Here is a 23,801-nt window from a genome sequence, read left to right as displayed (position 1 = left end):
CTTTGGTGTTTAGTTTCAAATTAAATTGGATCAGAAAGGAAAAGATTTGGACATAACCACAAAGGCTAAAATAAATGCTCTATCAGACCAATACGAACATTTTGCTTGGGAAGTGACCAGTGTATAAGCCCTACATGTAAACAGGTTGCTGTTAAAGGGTTTTTTTGGGGGGGGGGGGGGGGGGGGGATCTTGTAGCATTATTACTAGTGTATTATAGTAACTGGTATAGTTACTTTGTTAAAAGGAAAAAATATATATATTACATTAAAAATTAAAATTAAATTATATGTTTATGTAACAGATGCCTTTATCCAAGGCGACTTACAGAGACTAGGGTGTGTGAACTATGCATCAGCTGCAGAGTCAATTACAACTACGTCTCACCCGAAAGACGGAGCACAAGGAGATGAAGTGACTTGCTCAGGGTCACACAATGAGTCAGTGGCTGAGGTGGGATTTGAACCAGGGACCTCCTAGTTACAAGCCCTTTTCTTTCACCACTGGACCACACAAATATATATATATATATTTATATATATGAAATATGTATATGTGAGTAATAAAACCCTTTTGTTTCAGATCACAGCCAGGAGTACACAGACTCCACAGGCATCGACTTACATGAATTCCTTGTAAACACTTTAAAGAATAACCCCAGGTATGATCCATTAAGCTTTTTCCTGTATCTGGTGTCTGAGAAAAATGACCTCCCCATTTTTAATTAAAACAAGAGTAAGACAAAGCCTGAATGTCCTGGAAACTAGAGGCAGTCATTAAAACCTTATACTGAGAAATGGCCATTTATCTCCCAAGATGCACACCTCCTGAAGAAATCATTTATTATATTAAGGGCGACACTCTGGGGCTCGGGAAATGAATGCCACTGTCATCTTCTGTCATGAAAAAACATACTGCATTTTTTGCAGCCCACTGCAGAAACCAGCTTTGACAGATAAGATTGTTAAAATTGTGCAAATTCAGAATGGAATTATACCTACTCCTCATAAGCATTCAGTTATCACAAGTAGATGCATTCAAAAAACACCCAGGACAACCCTGAATGCTCCACCTGGATTTGCCTTCATTCTTTTTATAAATTCTTTAATAGCGAGTTTTTAATGATTCTTGAAAATACTGTTGGATTTAATGAGTCCCCTACAACCCCCTCCTTCCTATCAATTACACATGCCCCATATGCCATGCAGAAAAAACAAAATAAAGGGGCAGTAGTTACCTCTAATCCCTTATCCACTTACTGACTGTTTGTAACCACTGATGTCAATGTTTATTACAATAAAAGAATACAATGATACCTCAGTCAGCTAAATACTACATGCAGTCTACAGAAAAGATTATACCCCACCCCCCTCCAAATTAATGCAAAATTTAAAGACCACATTTTTGGTGATTGTGGATTGTAACACTGTATAATCCTATATATAATCTAATATAATCCTTCTATTATTTGGCCTGTACCTTCTATTAAGATGTACAGCAGTTAGCTGTTGTATGATGATATTACCATATTTTCCAACACATTCCTCTTAATTATTGTTCACAGGGACAGAATGATGCTGTTGAAAATGGAGCAAGAGATCATTGATTTTATTGCAGACAATAAGTAAGAAGCTCATTATTTATTATTTCGATTTTATTGTTTGCTCACCGCATAGAACTGTGTGTTTATGTAGCAGTATCCCAAAAGTTAAGACTTTGCACATATAGAGCTGTTTTAAATGATACATCAATGCATGCCAATTCATTTAAATATATTTTACAATTGCCCGACGCAATGGCAAGCATTTATTTCTTCTTCTTCTTTGTTTTTTTTTTTTTATTATTTTTATTTTTTAATTTGGCAGACTTTTTTGTGGTAATATTCATATGGCCCAGTGAAGCTGGTGTTTATTATGTGATATCTTCATTTATTGACCTTATATAAAATTGAAATCATGTGTAAGCACAGAAGTTAATGCACAGTGCATGAAATCATAACCCCAGCTGCGTTGGCAGCCTGATTGTTAATTCTTAGTGGGTAGCAAAAACAACTAATATGTTTCTCGGCATAATCTTCTAAAAAATGTACAAAGCCATGTCCACATATTAACCCATCATAGCATTAATGTACCATTTAACCATTGTGTACAAAGCAGATTAGTGGTCTATTAAATCCCAAATCTATGCATGTGAGGAAAATACAAACTTAAGAAACGCCATACCATTGGAAAATAGAAACGCCATACCATTTTGAATAAAATGTCATTCCTTGTCATCGTTGTGTACTGCTTCATTCTCCTCTTCATTCAAAATACATCAATGCCTTACATTTTCATGAATCTTCTGAAACCTGTATAATAGACCTGTATTGCATTAGGGCATAATCTTATAAAATTATCATTTTTTATATCGGTTATGAGAGTCCTTATGTGTGGGCACTGGCATTTTCTTCTAGATGCGTTTTATAAGTAATTCTATATTTCTGGTCTTCTCGTTTTGGACAACACTGACTGAAGCTGTTGTTTCAAATGTGGCGGTGCAGATCAGGTGTCCACTACAAAACAGCAACAGCAAGTTAGTAGAGCAGAATCAAATGTAAATGGCAACAGAACTAATATAGTGGATGCAGTTGGCACAAATAAATTAACACCGCCTCCTTTTCTAGCACAAGACTGGACAAATCCATTTGGCATGTACTCGTGTCCTGTATTTTAGATCTGTAAAGGTTGGCAATACTTGTTTTTAAAATGATCAGTTGCCAGGGATCGGAGCAATTAGAATACAGTAGGCTGTGTGGTCCAGTGGTTAAAGAAAAGGGCTTGTAAGCAGAAGGTCCCTGGTTCAAATCCTGTCTCAGTCATTGACTCATTGTGTGACCCTGAGCAAGTCACTTAACCTCCTTGTGCTCCGTCTTTCTTGTGAGACGTAATTGTAAGTGACTCTGCAGCTGATGCATAGTTCACACACCCTAGTCTCTGTAAGTCGCCTTGGATAAAGGTGTCTGCTAAATAAACAAATAATAATAAGTCTCTAACTTTATTTACGGAGGAAGAATAGCCTCCCCGCACACATCACATCACTTTTCAGACCAAGTGGGTTTGAGGCCAAATATTTTGTCTTGTACCATACTCCATAATCATAAAATAAATACCACTCATTACAAAGTCTGTCATGAACTACTGTACTGAATTCAGTAAAGCCTTCTCAGTTTATTTTTTTCTTAATCATACTACTGATACATCACAGTGCACATATGCAGTAAAAGGGAATTATGCAAGTTTGAAATGAAACATTATAATTGGCTACAGTAGCACCTTAAGGATACATTACAATACTGTGTAATTGTAGTCAGCGCTCCAGAGAAGCTATGAATTACGTATGATATTTAAATTTAACGCGTAACAAATACGCATAGCAATTTAGCTGCACAGCTTGAGTTTGCTTGTTATCAAGCTTATTGTACTTTGTTGGTTCCTGGCGTCGCAACGGTCAATTCTGAATGTACTGCATGCGGTAGCTAGAGAATGCCAGGACAGCTAATTGTAGCCTGCCTGGGAATTGCCAATAAGTCTGGGCTTTCAATAAAAAAAAAAAAAACATACAGTTGAATCCACTCACTTGCAATGCGTGTTGTTTGTGACTGGAGAATGAGAGACTGGATTTTGGATTCTGGATTTCTCTGGGCCCTCTTAGCCCCCCTCAACCTATTCTTACCAATTTACCTGTCTGTCAACCAAATCTATATATTAAATACAGTATTCTGTGATTAGATATCCCATAATGCATATCCCATAATTTAGCAATAAGGTATATACATTGTTTATTGAAAATACTCATTACTGCAAGGTAATGTTGCATTTTACTCACCCAAAATATATTTTACTCACAGGTGTCTAAATTGGAGAGTAAATTTCTCAATGACCAAAAACCTTATCTGGAGTGCTGATTGCACCATCAATTGAATGAATATTTAATAGAGCATGAACAATATCCATCCTAAACAGTTTATCAAACGATGACCAATCCATTTCACTTCTCATGTACTGTAAAAACACTGAAGAGGGAGAGAAGTGTCTCTCAAGATTATGCAAATTGTTAAAGCGCATCATCTGTTCTCTGAGTAGCATATTATATTCATCAGGAGCCTAAAGAATGTTGAGCTGCTCCATGAGTTGTGGTTAAGTAGTGTATTTACTTTCATTGCACCAGTTTGTTGGTTTTTTTACCAAAGTGCGTTGTCTTTTCTCTTCCAGCAATCACTACAAGAAGTTTCCACAAATGTCTTCGTACCACAGGATGTTAGTACACAGGGTAGCAGCTTATTTTGGAATGGATCATAACGTCGATCAAACAGGAAAGTCTGTTATTATCAACAAAACAAGCAATACAAGAATGTAAGTAATGACGTTTGGTTTAAACTTTCTCAAAACTTTGACAACGTTTACCCTAATTTCTTATTAGAGATCTTGTGTCTACTTTGTGAATAAGACATCAGTCATGAATAATTAAAGCACCTTATTTCCCAGTTCTTCAATAACATACTGTACGCACTATGTGTGTGTGTATGTGTTTATAACATGAATCTGTCACTCTGTCCTAGTTTAGACAATGACTGCCTCATTTTAAAATGTATTAAACCATCAATTGGTTTAAATAAGCAGGTTGGGTGTTTTAAGTCCTTTCAAATAACAGAACTGCGATGTTGAGCATGGCTTGAAAAGCAAGGTTTACTACTTCTGTGACTTTGGCATGGCCCCTCATAAATTAGACACTGAAGCTGCTGTGCAAAATGTGTGCCATTCTTTCCCAATGCCTAATTAAAGAGTCGACTCGTTTGATGATTCAGGGAGACATCCTTGTACTTTTTATGTCTGACAACATTCTAAAATGTATTGCACTGCTGCACACTGCATTGACTGGATTTGTGATCTGCCAAAAACACACAGTATCTGTCATATTTCCTTTGTTCTGTGCTTATAGAAATACATTTCGGCACCTGCTTTTGACTTGCAAGTTACAGTGCAATTATAAATGGACATTCAGTGATACATCATCACATTTTGGCCAATTTAAACAAGGCACCCCACTCCCAAACCTGTCATTATTATTGTTGATCACATAATCAGTCTTGACCCATCCCTCCATCTATCTTTTTATATATATTTATCACTACCTGTTAGTGTTATTGGAAGTGGAATACCACTAATCTGCAGTGGCTGCCTTTCAACACCTGAAGACAGCTCAATCGTCAAACAAGACAGAGTTTTCAATTTTCTGTTCTGTCTCAAAATCACACCTTTTGGATACCATATTTATGTTTCACTTCTATACAGTATGTGGTTTGAGGTGTTTAACTAACTTGGTATGCAGTCTATGTAAGTTTGATGGGATAAAGGGCACAAACTAGCTGTGACAGTGACATATGTTGGTACTTCCAAGGTTCTTTGCATCTTGTAATTAGGTGCAATTGGAGGTGTGAACCGAATCTATTATTTCCAATAGCCCACAGTAAGTTGCTTTTCTGTGCATCTGTTAAATAGTTGTTATTAGAGCACATGTGGTTTATGGAGATGAGGTTGTTTAATGAAGGATGCATCCACTTATTAAAATAGTCTCCTTGCAGAAAGATACACATTTAAGTAATAACTGCTATGTGTATCAGTGCACCTTTTCTAAGCAGAGGATTCCTTAACATTTACAGTATTTCATTTTTCATGCAGACATATTTACTGTATATTCTACGAAATTGAAATAACTTAATGTTGTACTGTAGTTCTAAACTTTATCCAGCATGTCTGGTAAGTTCTAGCCTTATTTCGCACTTAAGCAGAAACATCGGTTTGTCCTAAAATCAATATGAAAATAGGCTAAGCTTCTGAATACCATTTTATGTTAAAAGGCAATCTATTGAGTTTCAAGTCACCATGCGTGTCCTTCAGAGAATAAAAATAACATTGATCCAAATGTAGGTCACTGTTTTTTTTTTTTATTGCACTGATTTAACTATTTACTTTTTATCAGTATAAGAAAAAAATACAATGGCAATTAATTTTATAATTAATTCTCTGGGACAGAGTAGCAAGGGTGTATATGTTTGGTTTACTGACTGACAAGCAGGTTTAAAATGGGTGGGAATGAGTCTGTAGTGGAAACCTTTTGAGAGCGTACATAATTAAATAGGACATTCAACAACAACAGTAGAAGATGGAACTGCAGAAGAATGTAGTAAACTGGGACCACACATTAACAGTAGTGCAACAGTAAACAAAGCTGCTAATTACTTATTACAATTACTTGGCATAAGGGCGTCTGCTAAGAAATAAATAATAATAATAATAATAATAAATAATAATAAAACAAATGCTGATATTTTCAATAAATCATTAAGTAGAAGTATCATGTATTAGAGATCCCTACACACAACATATTAAGTTATTATGTAAACTTGGAATATTTATTTATTTATTTATTTATTTATTTATTTATTTATTCATTTTTGAATAAGAAATGTTTTAAAATATTCTTAAAGTTTGACAGCATGGCTTTTGTAACAGTCCCCTCCTGTGCCAACAGACCTGAGGAAAGATTTTGTGAGCACATAAAGGATGATAAGAGTGAAGAATCTCAGAAGAGGTTTATCTTGAAACGAGACAACTCCAGTATTGATAAAGAAGACAATCAGGTATTCCTTTTCACAGTGCATGTAGCCAGTAGTAGTGTGCTCTGCTGTCCAGTAAACATGTATTTGCTATCGATATGTTATAAACATATGTGGTTAAAGATTCTGTAGACATGCATGACATGATTTCTGCTGTGACACACTTTGTGCTACGTTTTTCTGTTTGATTTGCAACAGTTGCTGTCTGCGTTGCACCAGACTACTGGTTTATAATTTTTATTGAAGTAAACATTGGTTTATATTCATATTCAACAAAAAAAGTTCCAACCACATTTTCCTGCTGCAGGGCATCACATTCTTTTATCAGGTTGAGTGCAGTTCAGTGTTTTATTGAAGTTGACACTTCTGTTTTAGCTAGCTTGCGTGGCAAGCTATGGCTTGTCCACCTGTTTATTGGCATTAATCTAAGACGCATGGTCTGTGAATCAATTTCCAAAACAGAAGGAAAATCATATCTAATAAACAAACCAGCCACCCTTTCTTCCATTTTCCATAAAAAAAAGGTATTTCACTGCATAAATCCCAAATGTGTATTAGGGTTGCTGATATGTAGACTGCTAAATATTACATTCCAAAAAAAAAAAAAAAAGTGTACATAATTTAGCTTTGTGGTAGACTGATAATAGTTCTCCAAATTACACATATTTTTAACTTTTCTGTGAGATACCTGACCTGTATGTATGTTAGTTACTGCAGATGGGTTAATCCTAGAGTGTATCTAGCCCAATATTGGTTAGTGCTAGAATAACCTAGTAAATTATACTCCATGGTGCTTGAATTAACTGGATAATACTTCAACAGTAGTATATATTTTGTACACTTAAAAGAGGTAACTGTAGGGGCTCCCGAGTAACGCATCCAGTAAAGGCACTCCGCGCGGAGTGCAGGATGCGCTAGCCGGCCGTGGACAGGAGTTCCCAGCCGAGCGCCACCCGGAAGGGGGATGGCTTAGATCGGCCAGGGTGTCCTCGGCTCGCCAGGCACCTTCGTGCCTGCCTGCAAGCGGCTCAGAGCTGTGTGGTCCTCCGACGCTGTAGCTCTGAGGTTGCTGCATGGCAGGGCTGCAAAGTGAAAAGAAGCGGACGGCTGACAGCGCTCGTTTCGGAGGACGCGTGTGTTCATCTTCATTTCTCCCGAGTCAGAACGGGGTTGCAGCGGTGACGTAGGCTTACGAATTGGGCATTTCATATTGAAGAGGAAATGGGGTAAAATACAATTGGCGATTCCAAATAATAATAATAAAAAATAGGTAATTGTATTGTGGAAGCAATTTATTTTACACATTAAAGTAACCGTGTGAATTTAGTGCAGTGCTTTTAAGCTTGGTTAATAGGTCAGTCAGGTCACTGTGTGTGTGAGTATCTGATATTCAACTGCTTGCAAACACAGGAGAATAGAAACATTTTTGATAGTTGCCAAATAGTGGATCTTTAACAGAGGCATCAAATAGAGAAGACTGCTTAAGCTGATATTACTGTTCATTGGTGGGAGGGATTAGAGACAGTGAAACAAATCAATTCCTGAGTCTCCACGGACTCCTGCCTGAATACATTGATTTGCTCTGCAATATATTATTACTCACAATGCTGCTGCTGCCCCTGTCACTTATTTTCTTTTGTGTGGTTCATTAGGGCTTTATCTTAAGTAGGGGTGGATCCAATCCTAAAATACACCACCTGCTATTTCCCTGTTCTGTGGTGACACTCAATTACTTTCAAGCAGCACAGTAAATGTGTGTTTTATAAATGATCATTTAAGGAACGATAACTTCAGGTTTTGGCATCTTTACGCAGTATCATGTTTGTCCTCCCGTGTCTGGAAGTTTGATTGAATAGCGCCACACAAATAGTAAATTAGCGATGTGTGGTTTGATTGAATCCACCCCCTTTAGTTGTGTTTTTGCTTTGTTTTCTTTTTTTGTCTTTGTTTAGTTATTGCTTAAATCAATTGTTACATAACCCGTGTGCATTTTTAATCATGCAGCAAAATAGGATTCATCCATTTAGAGATGACAGAAGGAGTAAATCTATAGAAGAGAGGGAAGAGGAGTATCAGAGAGTGAGGGAGAGAATTTTTGCACAAGATGTAAGTGGATAAATATGTTATTTGTGCTAATAATGGGTTTAAAAAAAAATAATACAATTAACCAGATTTGTAAAAAATAAAAATAAAAAAATAATCCATTAATTAGAGGCTAACACCATAAGGGAAACCTTAACCCTTTCTCCCTTAGAAAAATATGCAATTAAAAGATTTTTACAGAGGCGTAAGTTTTTTAAAAAAATTATAAAATTCTCCAGCATTCTGATCATCTACATTAATAACGCATAAGTATGAAGTATCTGGCTATCTAGACTTCCAAAAAACAATAACAAATAGTCTGACATTAATCTGGACCAGACACGCTTTTTGTTTCAGTGAGCTTCAGTGTATTGAACAGACAGCAGGTGGTGCTAATGTATATACTTATAGTTCATTCTAGGTATACTATTATTATTAATTTCTTAGCAGACACCCTTATCCAGGGCTACTTACAATTATTACAAGATATCACATTATTGTTACATACAATTACATTATTTTTTACACATTATTTTTTTACATACAATTACCCATTTATACAGTTGGGTTTATACTGGAGTTTGTACTGGACTTGGGTTTAATCTAGGTAAAGTTCCTTGCTCAAGGGTACAGCAGCAGTGTCCCCCACCTGGGATTGAACCCCACAACCCTCTGGTCAAGAGTCCAGAGCCCTAACCACTACTCCACACTGCTGCCTTATACCCATGTCATACCACCATCTAGTGACTAATTAGTATAGGAGAGGCTCCACCTGTTGGACATTTAACACAGGTCAGCTCCCACTGCGAAATGAATTCCTATTCCCAGTGCAGCATATAATAAGCAAATGGTACCAGCCGCGGGTAGAAAATTATCTGCAAACTGACGGGCGCTAAATTAAGTATGCTGTCCAAATCATATACAGGGAAATATGTACATCTCTGGCAGTCCATTTCATTACACTGCTCCCAACCCAATACTATTTTCACAGGCTCAAAAAGGGCATTCTGGGCACTATTTTGTAGGAAGCGTAGAGCCAAATTTTCTGAGAGAAAATTGTATCAAATTAGCAAGAAACTACTCATAACAATAATTTCTTGACAGTGTTAAGCCATTACCACCGATTCATTCCTCTCAGAAAATGTACTTTTGCACTTTCGAAACAAGGCCTTCCATTTTTATAATGTAGGTTTACAAAAGCAATAAGAAAGCCAAATAATTCATTTTCTTGACCACTGTATGACCAGGAAGAAGGTCCAAAGCCATAGCATATTTCATATCACCCCAGCTGTTAGAAAAGATACCTGCTTCTTTTAGGAGCTGAGGGCTTCTTTGCAGTGGCTTCAAAAGCAGCAAATGTAAGTTGATTTAAACAGTAAAAAGATACACAATGGCCTCCCGCAGCCTTTAACATCAGCAGAAAAGTGGGAAAGGGTTGAGAGTGGGCAAGCTTCCTTTATGTTGATTGCTTTAGATGTGTTTGTCTAATGTTGCTTAATGCTAGAAAAATAACCACTAAATAACTGGTTTTACATTTTGTACTAAAAGTATTTATACCCGTGGCACACAGTGTGACATACCATGGTGAGAAAGAAACCTAATGCTCATTCAAATGGAGTAGCACCAGAGTAGCATGGAATAAAGAAACACATGAGAGAGTTTGCATTGTACATTTGCAGACAGGCGATGTAATACATATTTTAGTGCAGTTTTGAAGAATAAAGACAACCTACATCAGCAATTAAATGAGTATGTTTTAAACACCTGACATTGTGAACCTAATTCATTACCAGAGTAAGTAAAGAGGGGCACTTCCTCTTGTACCTCGGAGTTGTGGTGAATACTTGCATACCGTGGTACCACTTAACTGCAGATTTTCTCATCAATTCCAATGTGGGGATCTGCTTGAGGCATCAGAAAATAATTGCAAACATTGTGTCAGGGGGACATTTAAAAAATCAATTACAATCCGTGGTTGCAACTGTCATTGTATGCATTTATAGGATAGAGAGGAGGAAGGGAAGGGGGGCAGGGCTAGGTTTAGCATGGGGGCTTTGTGAGTCATGGATGTGTGTTGTATTATGCATGTATTTTTTAACCCAGTGACACAGTGTAACAGTATTTTATTTCTGGTTGAATTGCTGATTTTAGGTTTTATCTACAGCTGTTGATTTCATGTGAGAAATCCATCATTCATTTCACACAAATAATGTTTTGTCATTCATTTTAAAGCCTTACATTTAATATAATGTAATATTCACATATGAATAAATTCAGTAACACAGGGACATTTTTTTTTAATTTACCGGTATTTAAAAAAACAAAACGTTTTATTGGTTACGATTTTTGCTTCATGATTTTATTCATAGTTAAACATATGACACAATGATTGTGTTTTTACAATGCAGTACACTATACTGAATGGCACATGCAGAATACATCTGCGTGCCCCTCAGGGCATTTAACACTTATAAAACATTAATGAAGCCCTGGCCTGGTTTAAGAAACCGAGCTCTGTGTTCATCAAAAGTAATTTTAAGAAAGAAGCAGTGAGTCCCATACTGGAATCATGAGCATGCAGCGGAAAAAATAAATATATTCAAGAGCAAGGAGCATGAATATTGTATTGTTTTTACCATCTTCATTGGCTTTTTGTCATGTTTACAATTACAAGTATATTTTATGTTTTTTTCCTGTATTTTTAAACATGCATTATTTTACAGATATTCTTGTTGTTTCCCAGGTCCCTTCGAAACCCTGCCACATGATTTCCTACTGATTAACCCAGGGTGTAGCACGCAGCATGTTATGGTTCCAATAGAGCAATTCAATATTAAAATCATTCCCAGTGATCAAAATTAAAATACATTACAGTACATTAAATTACCAATAATTCTGTGTTCACTTTGTCATTTTCATGCTCATTGCTGTGATCTTAATGAAAAAAAAAATTACAAACACATTGGGCCTCGTTTTAAAATTAGCCCCCACTTTTTACTGAAATTAATGAAAACAGTTTAATGTTTAACTTAAAAATGTTTCTCTGTTGTTTTTTTTTAATTATTATTATTTTATTGTTTTAAGTAATACAAGTTCAATTGTTGCCTCAGGCAAAAATTATAATTTCAAAACAAATTCTGATCCATTTTCACAAACTTCATATTGAGTCTTGTTCTCAAATAAAGCAAGTAGAAGCGACTCCTTGTTAAAAGTTTTTATTTTATTTTTCAGTCAGTTTGTTCCCAGGAAAACCTTTATGTGGAAACCAGGTAAATTTGACATTTTATGTATTAACCATTCCGTCCCCAAAACTGTATGTGTGTGTGGTGTTTGTGGATTCCTCTTCATTCATATCTAGTGGAGCACACTAACGATTTCTGAGTCAGCTAGACACTTGGCAAACAGATTTGTCTTGTCTTGTGGTACAGGATGGGCTGGGCATGCACCAGCAACCATGCACTCCGCAAGCAAGCATCTTAAACATTGAACAGAAGAGCCAGGCTCGTTTGAACAAGAAGTATATCAGAACCTGTTATGGCAGTGCATCCCACAGAGGGCCAGAAGGCTTTTATACAAGCGTGGGAGATGGTTGTCTCCAAGTACACAAGATGCATCTTCTATTTATTGCTATTATACAACAAATACTTCAGACTTTTTTAAGCTCTTCTATTTTAATAAAAAAAGGGAATGGCATAGATATTCCTCTTTTTGTATAGTGCCAGCTAATTCTTTGCAGGCTATTACTGGTAAATAAATCAAGACTGGTTAAAAACAGCTGACACAGTCACATGGTAAGTATGTCACAGAGTAAAATTAAACAGACAATGTACAGTAGGTTGGAGATTTCTGCCTACCTATGAGGGTACAAATATGCTAAAACCTAATTTCACTTTTCTTTTTACAAATGTTACATTTTTACTTCTGTATAAAAGTAAAGAAGTCATGAGAGAAAAAAACGTTTTCTACAGGACATAGTTTAATGTAAATGCAAAGGTTTATACAGTGTTAACTGTTGCCCTATAATGTTTGTGTTTCCACAGGATTTTGGAAGACTGTATATTTAATGATACGCAGAAGAAAAGGCAGCTATTCAAGTAGGTATTTTCTTTCTGATAGGTTGTATTTATATATTGAAACCCCCTATAAACTCCATAGATCTGCTGCTTTTAGATGTGTAAGCCACAACACAGATTTTGGAAGCTGCCTTCTAAGCAGTCTTCGTTTACCAGAAATAAAATCCTAACTGGCTGTTCATAATCATTTTTACATTCAGAATTCTGTAGCATAAATATTTTATCAAAAAAAAAGGTGACTATAAAATATGATGTACAGCTATGGGCAAAAGTTTTGCATCACCCTATACAATTAACTAACTGCTGAATAATGTTACATTAGCATATTGAATTACATACCGCTTCGTAGTTTTCTATATACATAACGAAAACCAGACATAAATTGAAAAATGTGACATTTTGAAATCTAACATGATATACGATACTACTAGTATAGCTTCCGGTAGACTTTTGGAATATCATTTTTGTAGTTTCTTTGATTACATGATGTTAAATAAAAAATCTAAATTATGTGCATATAGTTTTTTTTTTATTATTATGTCTCAATCCTAAGATTCTAGGTGATGCAAAACTGTTGGCCATATAAGTAGAACATAAAGGCTGTCTAGAATACATGGGCTACCAAGTAAAAAATATACAGGTATGGTAATAGAAAATACCCAGAGGACAAAGGTAAAAAGTTTTAATGATTGTAGAAATAGTTTTAAAGCACTGGTTAGGTGCTGTGAAGAAAAAAACAAGTTACAGTTGGCTCAAGGAGCTGCATTATGAGGAAAGGAAATGTTCTGTTTCCTACCGGTAAAGAGCAGGCTTCAAGGAGACCACCTGGAAATCGGGTTAACGTTAGTAGATTCACACAGCAAGGAGTTCAAAAGCAGGTGAACACATAAAACAAAATTCAGAGAAAACTACAAAGAGTGTAATAAACATGGTACGTGTTCCATTAAAACAATGAGTATATTGAGGTTCAAAAGAGAGATACAGAATAGCAGCTATAAGGAGAAAGCAAGAAAGTAGATCTAAAGAAAATCAATCAAAAAGGGCAGTTATTTGGCCAATAGCCAACGAAGTCTTGTTCTTTTTCTTTATTGATGCCCCCTTACAGATGTAGGGTGCCTTTGAAAGCTATGTGTACAGAAATAACTAACATGGTTAATGTGGGAATTGTGTCTTAATGCTTCAGGGGCAATCGGGATGGAATGGGAAAGTCTGGCAGTCGTCAGAGTAGCACAGAAACAGACGTCAAGTGGAAGGACCAGCGCCCCTGGAGCAGCACAGACTCGGACAGCTCCAACCGGAACTTGAAGCCCGCCGTGACGAAGACCGCCAGCATAGGGGGGATAACAGTCCTAACGAGAGGGGACAGCTCGGCCAGTAGCCGGAGTACTGGCAAACTCTCGAAAACAGGTAGCTAGTAATCCATCAGTTCTCAAGCTCCTCTGGGTTCTTTTATAATGTATATCAGTAGCCTAAAGCCTAGGGAGGTGTCATGAAAATGCTCCTTCATCCATGATAACTAGCACGTGATCTCAAAATAAGAGGCTGGAAGTAATATTTCTATGTATTAGAGTTGTACACATGTGGTCTTATTCATATTGGTATTGTATCAATTTATTTTAAACTGTAATGGAGTGCTTCTAGTTATAGGTTATATAAGTAGTTACTAACATTTCAATGTTTACATTTAAATGTTAAACAGAATCGATCATCCCTAATCTTAAGAGTATTTAGCAGAAGCCATTAAATATTAAATAACACTATACAGTTACTATTGTATACAAAGTAAGGTTAAAATCTGTATTTCATATGCATATTTCTGACAACGTTCTAACTTTTAACATGTATAACATTTAAACATTTAAAGTCTAAACTATTTACTTAGATGAACATTTTTGTAAGATGGTCATTCTGTGCTAAGTGAGCTGGGGAGAATACCTTGAGTGATGTGATACGGAGATGCTTTGTTCCCTGTCTGAAGCTTCATGGATGGAAGAGTTTTCATTGAAACCCCTCTTGTTCCACAGGCTCAGAGTCTTCCAGCAGTGGTGGATCCTCAGGCTCACTGTCCAGAGTTCACCAGTCACTGCAGAGCACATCGCTCCTCATGTCCGCTCCGGTCAGTTCTGCGGGCAGTGTGTCCTACCCTGATGGGTCTGGGCTTAGTGGGCAGGTGCCTCCCAACAGCCCCAGCTACATACTGGTCCCCTTGGAGGCTACAGGCATCCCACCGGGCAGCATCCTCCTCAATCCTCACACAGGTGAGTATCTGGATTGATCCCCACTGACTGTGTAGTCAAATCAGCTGTATGTATAAGTTACTGCATGTGATCTCAATCACATGCAATCACATGCATGTGATCACAAAATCTCATAACCGACACCCACTGACTTTTTGTGTTGAAATGATAACATATCAATAAAGTCTTTCAAACAAGGTGAAAGGTCAAGGGTTTCTGTAGGGAAGGACTGGAGACAGAGGTAAATATGCTCTTCATTATTTTTAAAATATTACCGTTTAACTCACTAGTGCAGCCTGGCACAGTTGTGTAGCTCATAACCAACCGCTAGCAAAACATGGAAATAAAAATATTTATGAAATGTACATGTATTTAATATAAATTTACTTTATCCTCATTGTTATTACATTGAAATCGGAAAACAATGGCTGCCTGTTTGTTGTAAATGGATAAAGTAGTGAAATTTCTCACAACCGACACCTTACAATTTTTCTCATAACCGACACTTCAAAAACAAGAAAAATGTTGGTTATGAGAAGTTAGTGTCGGTTATGATTTTTATATTATTTACTTGTATACTTCAAATCATTTTTTGGGGTGTCGCACATTAATAACACTAAAATCCCATTATATAGATATAGTTAAGGTTACAATCAGTTTTATATTCTCTTCTGGAGCCATATTTTCTCTCAGAGCTGATAGTTAAGATATTAATAAGATGTCATTGTATATAGCAAGGCTGAGCTGTGTATTTGTGAGAAGTTTAGAAGATACAGGAAAGAAGAAAAAATTATATTGAGAGACAAAATAAGTACCTAGCAAAGGAAAGGGAAAGTAAAAAGAAATACATACCAGTAAGTGAAGTGTCAGATACGGTACAGAGAGGTAGAAGAAAGAATTGGAAAAAGGCTTTTCATAAAAAACAGAAGACAGACCGACAACTAAAAGAACTGACCGCTGTCACTCCACAATCAACACCACCACATCCTGTAAATCAGGGTAAGAGTGCAGAAAGGCCTTCTGTATCTGGAGCAGGCCAGGTCCAAACACATGAATCACCGTGCACCTCTAGAAAGTCTTGGGAAGGGAAGACAGATAGAAGAGAATACTTCCAAAGAAGAAAGACCATAAAGACCACAGAAAAAGCAAAGTTCCTTGAGGAAAAGCTGGAAAGACAAACTGAAAAATACAAATTCTGATGTAGACTTGCTTGTGTGTTTCGGATCATTGTCTTGCTGCATGACCCAACTGCGCTTCAGCTCAGGGACGGATGGCCTGACATTCTCCTGTAGAATTCTCTGATACAGAGCAGAATTCATGGTTCCTTCAATAATGGCAAGGCATCCAGGTCCTGATGCAGCAAAGCATCCCCAAACCATGTCACTACCACCACCACGCTTGACCGTTGGTATGAGGTTCTTACTGTGGAATGCAGTGTTTGGTTTTCGCCAGACATAACGGGGCCCATGTCGGCCAAGAAGTTCCACTTTTGACTCATCTGTCCATAGAACATTGTTCCAGAACTCTTGAGGATCATCCAGGTGCTTTTTGGCAAACTTGAGACAAGCATTTATGTTCTTCTTAGTGAGTAATGGTTTCCACCATGCTACTCTGCTATGAATCCCATTTTTGCCCAGTGTCTTTCTGATGGTGGAGTCATGAACACTGACCTTAGCTGAGGCGAGAGAGGCCTGCAGATCCCTGGATGTTGTTCTAGGGTTCTGTGTGACTTCCTGGACAATTTTATGCCTTGCTCTTGGAGAGATTTTGGCAGGACAGCCACTCCTGGGAAGATTCACTACTGTCCCAAACTTTCTCCATTTGGACAATATGGCTCTGACTGTGGTTTGGTGGAGCCCCAGAGCCTTAGCAATGGCTTTGTAACCCTTTCCAGACTGATAGGCATCAACAACTTTTTTCCAGAGCTCTTCAGGAATTTCTTTTGTTTGTGGCATGATGTGCCTCTAGAACCTGTGTGCTGACAACTTCACTCTGATGGTAAGGGCCAAAGTTAGTCAGATTTATATTGGGCAGGGCTGGCCCAAATCAGGCCTGGTTGTTAACCAAAGTACTCAAACAGCTGACCCTAATTATCCCTTTAATTGGGTTGAGTTAACTAGGGGGGGCAATAACTTTTTTACACCTGAAGATTACATGTTTGATTACCTTGCACACCAAACAAATGAAAGAAGCACCAAACTTTGGGGTCATTTCTTCTCTCAGACTCCCTCTATATACTACTACAACCCACAAAAAAATCTGACCAAATACAATGTGAAAAATGTGCAAAAATGCAGAAAATAAGACAGGGGGCAAATACTTTTTCACGGCACTGTATATAGTTTTTAAATGTATTTAAATAAAGGGCTCAAAGGGTACCATGTCAACTGGAATATGATATAGAAGGACTGCCTGCAGTCTGTAACACTTTCTTCTGATGTTTTAATGAATTGCACCCAAGGATTTAGCTATAAGATGAAGTGCTGAGAAAGAAACTCATAACCAACACAGAGCTTTCATAACCGACACCCCAAACTCATAACCAACATTGTAATTTAAATTAGAATTTAAAGAAATATGAAATATAAGTTTAAAAATGCTATAGTTGTTTTCTATTTGCAAAACACTCCACATCTGTCTAAGTACTGTTTGCTTAGGATTTATTTTTTCTTCAGGAAAAAAACTTTTATGAAAATGTTATTTAACAGAGTGTTGGTTATGAGGTAGAAATTTATATAATTTAAATTAAAAACAATAAGTTTGTAATTATTGGGTGAAATATACATAACAAAAAAATTACAATTTTAGAAATACCACTTTTATAAACCTATCTAACAACAATGTTCAGTTTTAACAAGTTTTCTATTGGGTGTCGGTTATGAGATTTTGAGGGGTTCATGACAGAAAATTAAGAAAAAAATACAAAAAAATGAAAAATATTAACTGTGCCAATAGTAGGAAACAAAACTTCGAAGATTGCTGATTGAGTACAGGTTTAAAAAAACACATAACAGCAATGATTTTATATCAACTTTTTATCAGTCCAAGTTACATAGTTATTTGAAAATTCCCCCACTATGTTTTCTAGGTAATAAGTTAGTTAAATGGATCTTTTATAACTGGTTATATGTATATGAATGGTGTAATTATATATGTTATAACACTCTTATAACATGCTATAGAAAAGCACTATTTCAAATGTGCATTTCCATTCAGTGTAATTATTAATTTCAATCAAAACTACATATCATAATTAATCATGAATGTATACATGATATATGACCAATACATAAAATTGTTATTATTTACATTGCTACAAGTGCTAAAAAAGAACAGGCAATATTTTGGAATTTCAATGCACTATGGACTAACCACTAAACCAAAGCTGAGTCATTTATTCCATTCACCTTAACATATATGATTTACAACATGCTTATAGTATTTCTATTCAGTTGATCACCCTAAAGTATTTTCAGTTTATAGCTACTGGGTCCAGCTGTCTCTTAGATAGCATTACTGCCGTGATGCCCCTGAAAATACTTGAGCAGTGAGAACATCCCATTTTACATTGGCTTCAAATGATACTGTAGGTATATTAAATAAAACAGCAAACATCTGATGTCAATGTAAGGGGATTCAAACCCACATTAGCCCTGCACCTAGTCCCGGGTTCACATCTTCTCTTGTTTGGGTATGCTGTTAAAATGTCCAGGTGATCTGAACTGATCACACTTAACACAGCACAAGTAAGTTACACTTCAGTCTGTAGGTTAACTAATATGAGTTATTCTTTCAGATACAAGGGAGTAACACTTTATTTAATCATTAAACTCCTGGCATCTGATCATTTAAATAATATACTTAACTGAAGGTAGTTCTAGTGTTCTAGTGTAGGGCTAGTGTGAGTTTCAAGCTGTGTACATAGCAATATTTTTGTTGTTGTTGTTTGTTTTAATAAGAGAAGAATGTGTGAATTTGTTTCAGGTCAACCATTTGTTAACCCTGATGGAACACCTGCTATCTACAACCCTCCCAGCGTCCATCAGTCAATGAGAAGCCAGCTTTTAGGACAGTCTCAACAGCAAAATGCACCTGCATCCCAGCAACAACCACCTCAACAGCAGCCACAGCAATCACAGCAGCAAATTGGAAGTCACATGGTATCACAAGTAAGCTTGCACATTTAACTGATGTTCAAGGGGAAAAAACACCTGCGATATACATACTGATCCAATCAGAAATAGATCAAAATACAGTTATTTAAATTATTAAAAGAAGGGGACTGATTGTGTGTGAGTCATTTTTATATTTGAAAGTAAATAAAATGCCAAGTTTGGTTCTCCTAACTGAATATTTAAATGGTGGTTGTGTTTAATTCTGACACCACTTCCTGAAGTCATCCTCGTTATATCTGAATATTCCAAAGTAGCCTATATGAAAGGATACTATAGTACAGGGGTCAGCAACCTCAACGTAACCAGGGGCCGCTTTGGCGGCCCATGAAACGACTTGTGGGCCGCCACTGACAAAAATGAACAATTTTTAACTGAATTATCAGGTTGTAATACCTACACAATACCAACGAACTTACAGAAACACACCGGGCAAAGCATGGAGTACAATTATACTGTATTTATTTAAAAAAAAATCTTTGAACAAAGACATTACCGCTATACCGCTGCTATCGTCTTTTCAGTCAACAATATAAAACCACACCGAATTCACAATGTAAAACCACACAGAATTCAAACAGTGCTAACACTAATCTGTCCAACAGCAAAGATAAATAACTATTTAAATGGGTTTCATTAACATTTACTAGCTGCCTATTACTTCTGTCTTTCTCAAAGAAAAAATAAACTCCAATGAAAAATAAGTGTACAAATAGTATTTTGAAGGTACGTGGATTCCCACCAAAAGCAGCCATAACACACAAATGCAGCTTTAATCTATTTCCATTTAACATTACATCTGGTTATTAAATTGTACATTTTGCTCCCAGCAAAAAAAACATTTCTCTTAACAAATTAAAACAATTTATTTAATTTGACCAACTTCACCTCTGTCGTTCCGCTGGCTCAGCACTTCACAGTTACTGCATAAGCATTGATTACGTCCTTCCACGTGACGTTGGCTGCGTGCCTTGGAACTGCTGCCTAGCAACCATTGACAGACTGGGCGCGTTAAGTAAGTGAGCCGCTCAGAGTGAGAGCGCTCAGAAAGCACACTGAGCAGATTTAAATGACTTAACGCTCTGCTCCACGAGAGCGCTGAGCGACTTTTAAAAATGGCGAATAATAATTATTTGCTTGTTTGTGTTTCTGAGGTGATGGTAGATGAAATGACCCCATGTGAAGTTTCAGAGTGAGAGCGCTCAGAAAGCACACTGAGCAGATTTAAATGACTTAACGCTCTGCTCCACGAGAGCGCTGAGCGACTTTTAAAAATGGCGAATAATAATTATTTGCTTGTTTGTGTTTCTGAGGTGATGGTAGATGAAATGACCCCATGTGAAGTTACTGTCCCCTGCTGTACCTAGCTGAGTTCGGCGCTCTGTTTGGACTGAACCTCATATCTGGCTGTGTTTAATACCGACAATACAGACGTTAATAATGAATAATATTAATACTACAAGCCTAATAATAATAATACATCAATAACTGTAAAACAGCTCTACATTTAAAAAAAATGAAATTAAATGATACAAATTCGAAAACAACAATTTTTACTATCTTATTTAGCCAATTAATACATAACTTGAAACGAAACCAGTTCATCGTTCTTGACAAACGTATTTGTCAATCCTGCCTGTGATCTCCACTTGTTTCCTGCAGGTGGCCATTCCGTCCGCTCACTCTGATCCCTGATGAAAAATGCTCAGCAGCGCTCTGAGCGGCTCAGCGGGACCTGAGCGAGTCGTTAAGTTGATTCTTTTACTGAGTCGCTCTGAGCCGCTCACTTACTTAACGCACCCACTGTGTACAGTGTGAGAAAATCACTCCAGCAACAACAACACAGAAGCTGGCTGCGCAAGTGCCGAGGCGACGGATCTAATTAATGTTTTTTTAAATGTAATACATTCATAAAGAAACTGAGAGGGGCCGCCACCAAACCTCAAATGGGTCGCCACTTGCCAACCCCTGTATAGTATACTATAAAGTATACCAAAACAATGCTCCAGTACACTATTTCTATTTAGCTGAGAATGATACAGGGTTTTCTGTAGAACTGTGATGTTTTTTCTGATATGGTAGGTTCATAAATGCCTAGTTAGAGGTGCTGTCTAAAGTAGCCAGATATTTGGTTAAAAAAGCTCAATAATTAGGTTCTAACATTAGGTTCTGATGATGGGGTAGCAGTTAACACATTGGTTAGCTCCAGTATGTGCCTGTCTCCTGCTGTAGTTCTTGTGTTGCATGTTGTCCTAAATTAGTATAATTCCTGCCAATTACATATAATACATATTTTATGTTTTGTATTCTGATGACAAACCAATGTTTATATTTGTAATTTCACAGTTTAAGTATTAAGACCAATTTCAATAGATGTAGATTAAGCAGTCTTTAAATATTCATGAATAACTCATTGTGTACACAGTGGATGTCTTTATTCAAACTTGTACATAGGAATTTTCTTTTAAAATGTTTTTTTGTTAAATGACATGTATGTGCATACCCACCTTAAAACCTTAATAATCTAGATACATTTATTTATTGATATGTTAACTATGTGAATACAAACCATTCCAAACAAGCAATTCAATTCAATGTATAACTCACTTAGATCTTTCCTAAGAACAGAAGAAAATATTGTGAACGAGAAGAGGTCGCCCTGAACATCAATGTGACTTGTCAGTCTTTAGCACACATTAAAATAGACTTTTTTTTATTTGCTTTATTCTGTTGTTTGTTTCATGTATTCTTATATCCACTGTTTACAAGCAAGCAAATTAAACTAAACTGATTTAACCTTTGCTTAAACCACTGTAGCTGCAGCTGTCTGTTGCAGATAAAAAAATTCCTGGTCACAATATCTGGACAGTGAAGTGGATAATGGTGGACCTGCTTTATAAGCTTAATTTGCAAAGCGACCACCACCCATCCTCGAAATCAGAACTGCTGTGTTAGCTGTGTGTATAGAGCCTTATTAGAAACGTAGATGCCAGAGATGCAGTACACCACGCTATTCTGTGTCCACTGAACTGTTGAATCCTGCTCTTGCCTGGGCTCATTGTTATGCTGAATTCTAAATGCTTCCTTTCATATGCACAAAGAAAGAGACAAGACAAGTTTGGTTAAAATAGAACCACGTTCTTTCAAAACTGCAGGTACAAAGAATAACTCCAAGCTTTGCCTCTTGCAGCTTACTAGGTACCCATACAACTCATTTCAATTACTATTATTTTGCTGGTCTTTTCCCTTTATAAACAATACCAACAATACTAACATGGGCATGCATGTCTTTTTCCTTCTGTGACTGACATTGCCAAATGACTTCTCTTCTCAGTCTATGCAGGCAGTGCAGCCTTCTTCTCAGTCTGTCCAGTATCCACCCATCTCTTACCCACCTCAGCACCTCTTGCCAGTCTCACCAACACAGCAGTTCCCTGTGGTACATCTGTTTTAATTCTTTCAAACTTCAGCCTTTGTTTCTGCACTGCTTGCTTGAGTGATTTACATGTATACTTGTAGCAGTATTCTCTGAACATCATATATGTGGTATAAAGTAGTACATACAGTAGAAGTCCAAACTTCATTGGAGTTTTCAGTTGCACACTGTATATTTCAACCTCCGCTATGCATGTATAATATACGTTAATGTATATACAGTGATCCTGCTTTATTTTGCTGTCTGACTTAGACATCAAAGAAATGTGAAATATTGAAAACAGTGAATTAGTGAAGGGCCCTTATTATACAGGAAAACGAAACAATTTACTGTCAATTTGATCTAACAGTGAATTAACCAAATTAGTGAATGATAAAATGGTGAAACATTGAGGGAGCACTGTATATATACAGTCATTATGCTATGTCATTAAGCTATGAGACAGTGATAAAAAAAATTGAAAATATTATTTGATTATGCTGGATGTTCTCAAAAGCAGCGGGTGATTGTGGAAGATGCTGATTTACTGTAGTGTATTTTTTTGCTAGTGTTGGTAATTTAGTTTCTCAATCTATCCCCCTCTCCAGCTTTCTCCTCCAATGCGTATTGTCGCTGTTTGTTTTGCAGCGAGATGACATGGCCTCTCAGTTTGGCCAGATGAGTCTGAGCCGGCAGTCATCTGGTGAAGCTCCCGAGCCTCCTCCCTCTGGTTCTGTCTACCCCCCTCCCCTCCTGCCCCAGCCCCCTCAGCAGCCAGGCTACATCATGGCCTCCCCCAGTCAGCAGATCCCACCTGGGGGCTTCACTGGCTCCGGTCCCCCCATGTCTCAACAAGTGCTGCAGCCACCACAGGGATATGTACAGCAGCCACCAGCCCAGGTACGGACAGGAGGCTCATGAATCTTATTTCACAAAACATGAAAACCAAGAGCTTATTTTATAGTATAATGTTTTGTAGCACTGGTAAATAAATATTTGTTGTTGTTGTTTTTTTTAATTTTTTTTATTTATTAATACTTTTTTTTTCATTGAAATATAAAACATGAATCCAAAACAGAACTGAAATAGCAGAAAAGGTAACACTACATGTCACATTGCATAACAGTGTGAATGAAACCTGAAAACAAAAATATCAAAATAAGTAA

At 36.9% G+C, this 23,801-nt stretch overlaps 1 protein-coding gene across 7 annotated transcripts in view; it reads left to right on the top strand.

Moving 5' to 3' along the window:
• Positions 1 to 23,801, top strand: part of LOC117399235 (cAMP-regulated phosphoprotein 21-like) — a 124,086-nt gene that overhangs the window by 78,994 nt on the left and 21,291 nt on the right. For 5 of the 7 annotated variants that reach the window (XM_033998287.3, XM_033998286.3, XM_033998288.3 and 2 more), the window contains 12 exons: positions 581 to 659; positions 1,563 to 1,622; positions 4,252 to 4,392; positions 6,572 to 6,680; positions 8,661 to 8,762; positions 11,970 to 12,007; positions 12,779 to 12,832; positions 13,995 to 14,218; positions 14,836 to 15,069; positions 19,033 to 19,217; positions 22,555 to 22,659; positions 23,284 to 23,535. In XM_033998287.3, coding sequence (XP_033854178.3) covers positions 581 to 659; positions 1,563 to 1,622; positions 4,252 to 4,392; positions 6,572 to 6,680; positions 8,661 to 8,762; positions 11,970 to 12,007; positions 12,779 to 12,832; positions 13,995 to 14,218; positions 14,836 to 15,069; positions 19,033 to 19,217; positions 22,555 to 22,659; positions 23,284 to 23,535 — 1,583 coding nt within the window. The remainder of the gene's footprint in view (positions 1 to 580; positions 660 to 1,562; positions 1,623 to 4,251; positions 4,393 to 6,571; positions 6,681 to 8,660; positions 8,763 to 11,969; positions 12,008 to 12,778; positions 12,833 to 13,994; positions 14,219 to 14,835; positions 15,070 to 19,032; positions 19,218 to 22,554; positions 22,660 to 23,283; positions 23,536 to 23,801) is intronic. The other 2 variants (XM_033998290.3, XM_033998289.3) reach the window with 2 other exon arrangements.

The sequence above is a fragment of the Acipenser ruthenus genome, chromosome 4, assembly GCF_902713425.1.
Source record: "Acipenser ruthenus chromosome 4, fAciRut3.2 maternal haplotype, whole genome shotgun sequence".
NCBI lineage: Eukaryota > Metazoa > Chordata > Actinopteri > Acipenseriformes > Acipenseridae > Acipenser > Acipenser ruthenus.
The sequence above is the reverse complement of the archived record's forward strand: the minus strand, read 5'-3'. Positions and strand labels throughout refer to the sequence as shown.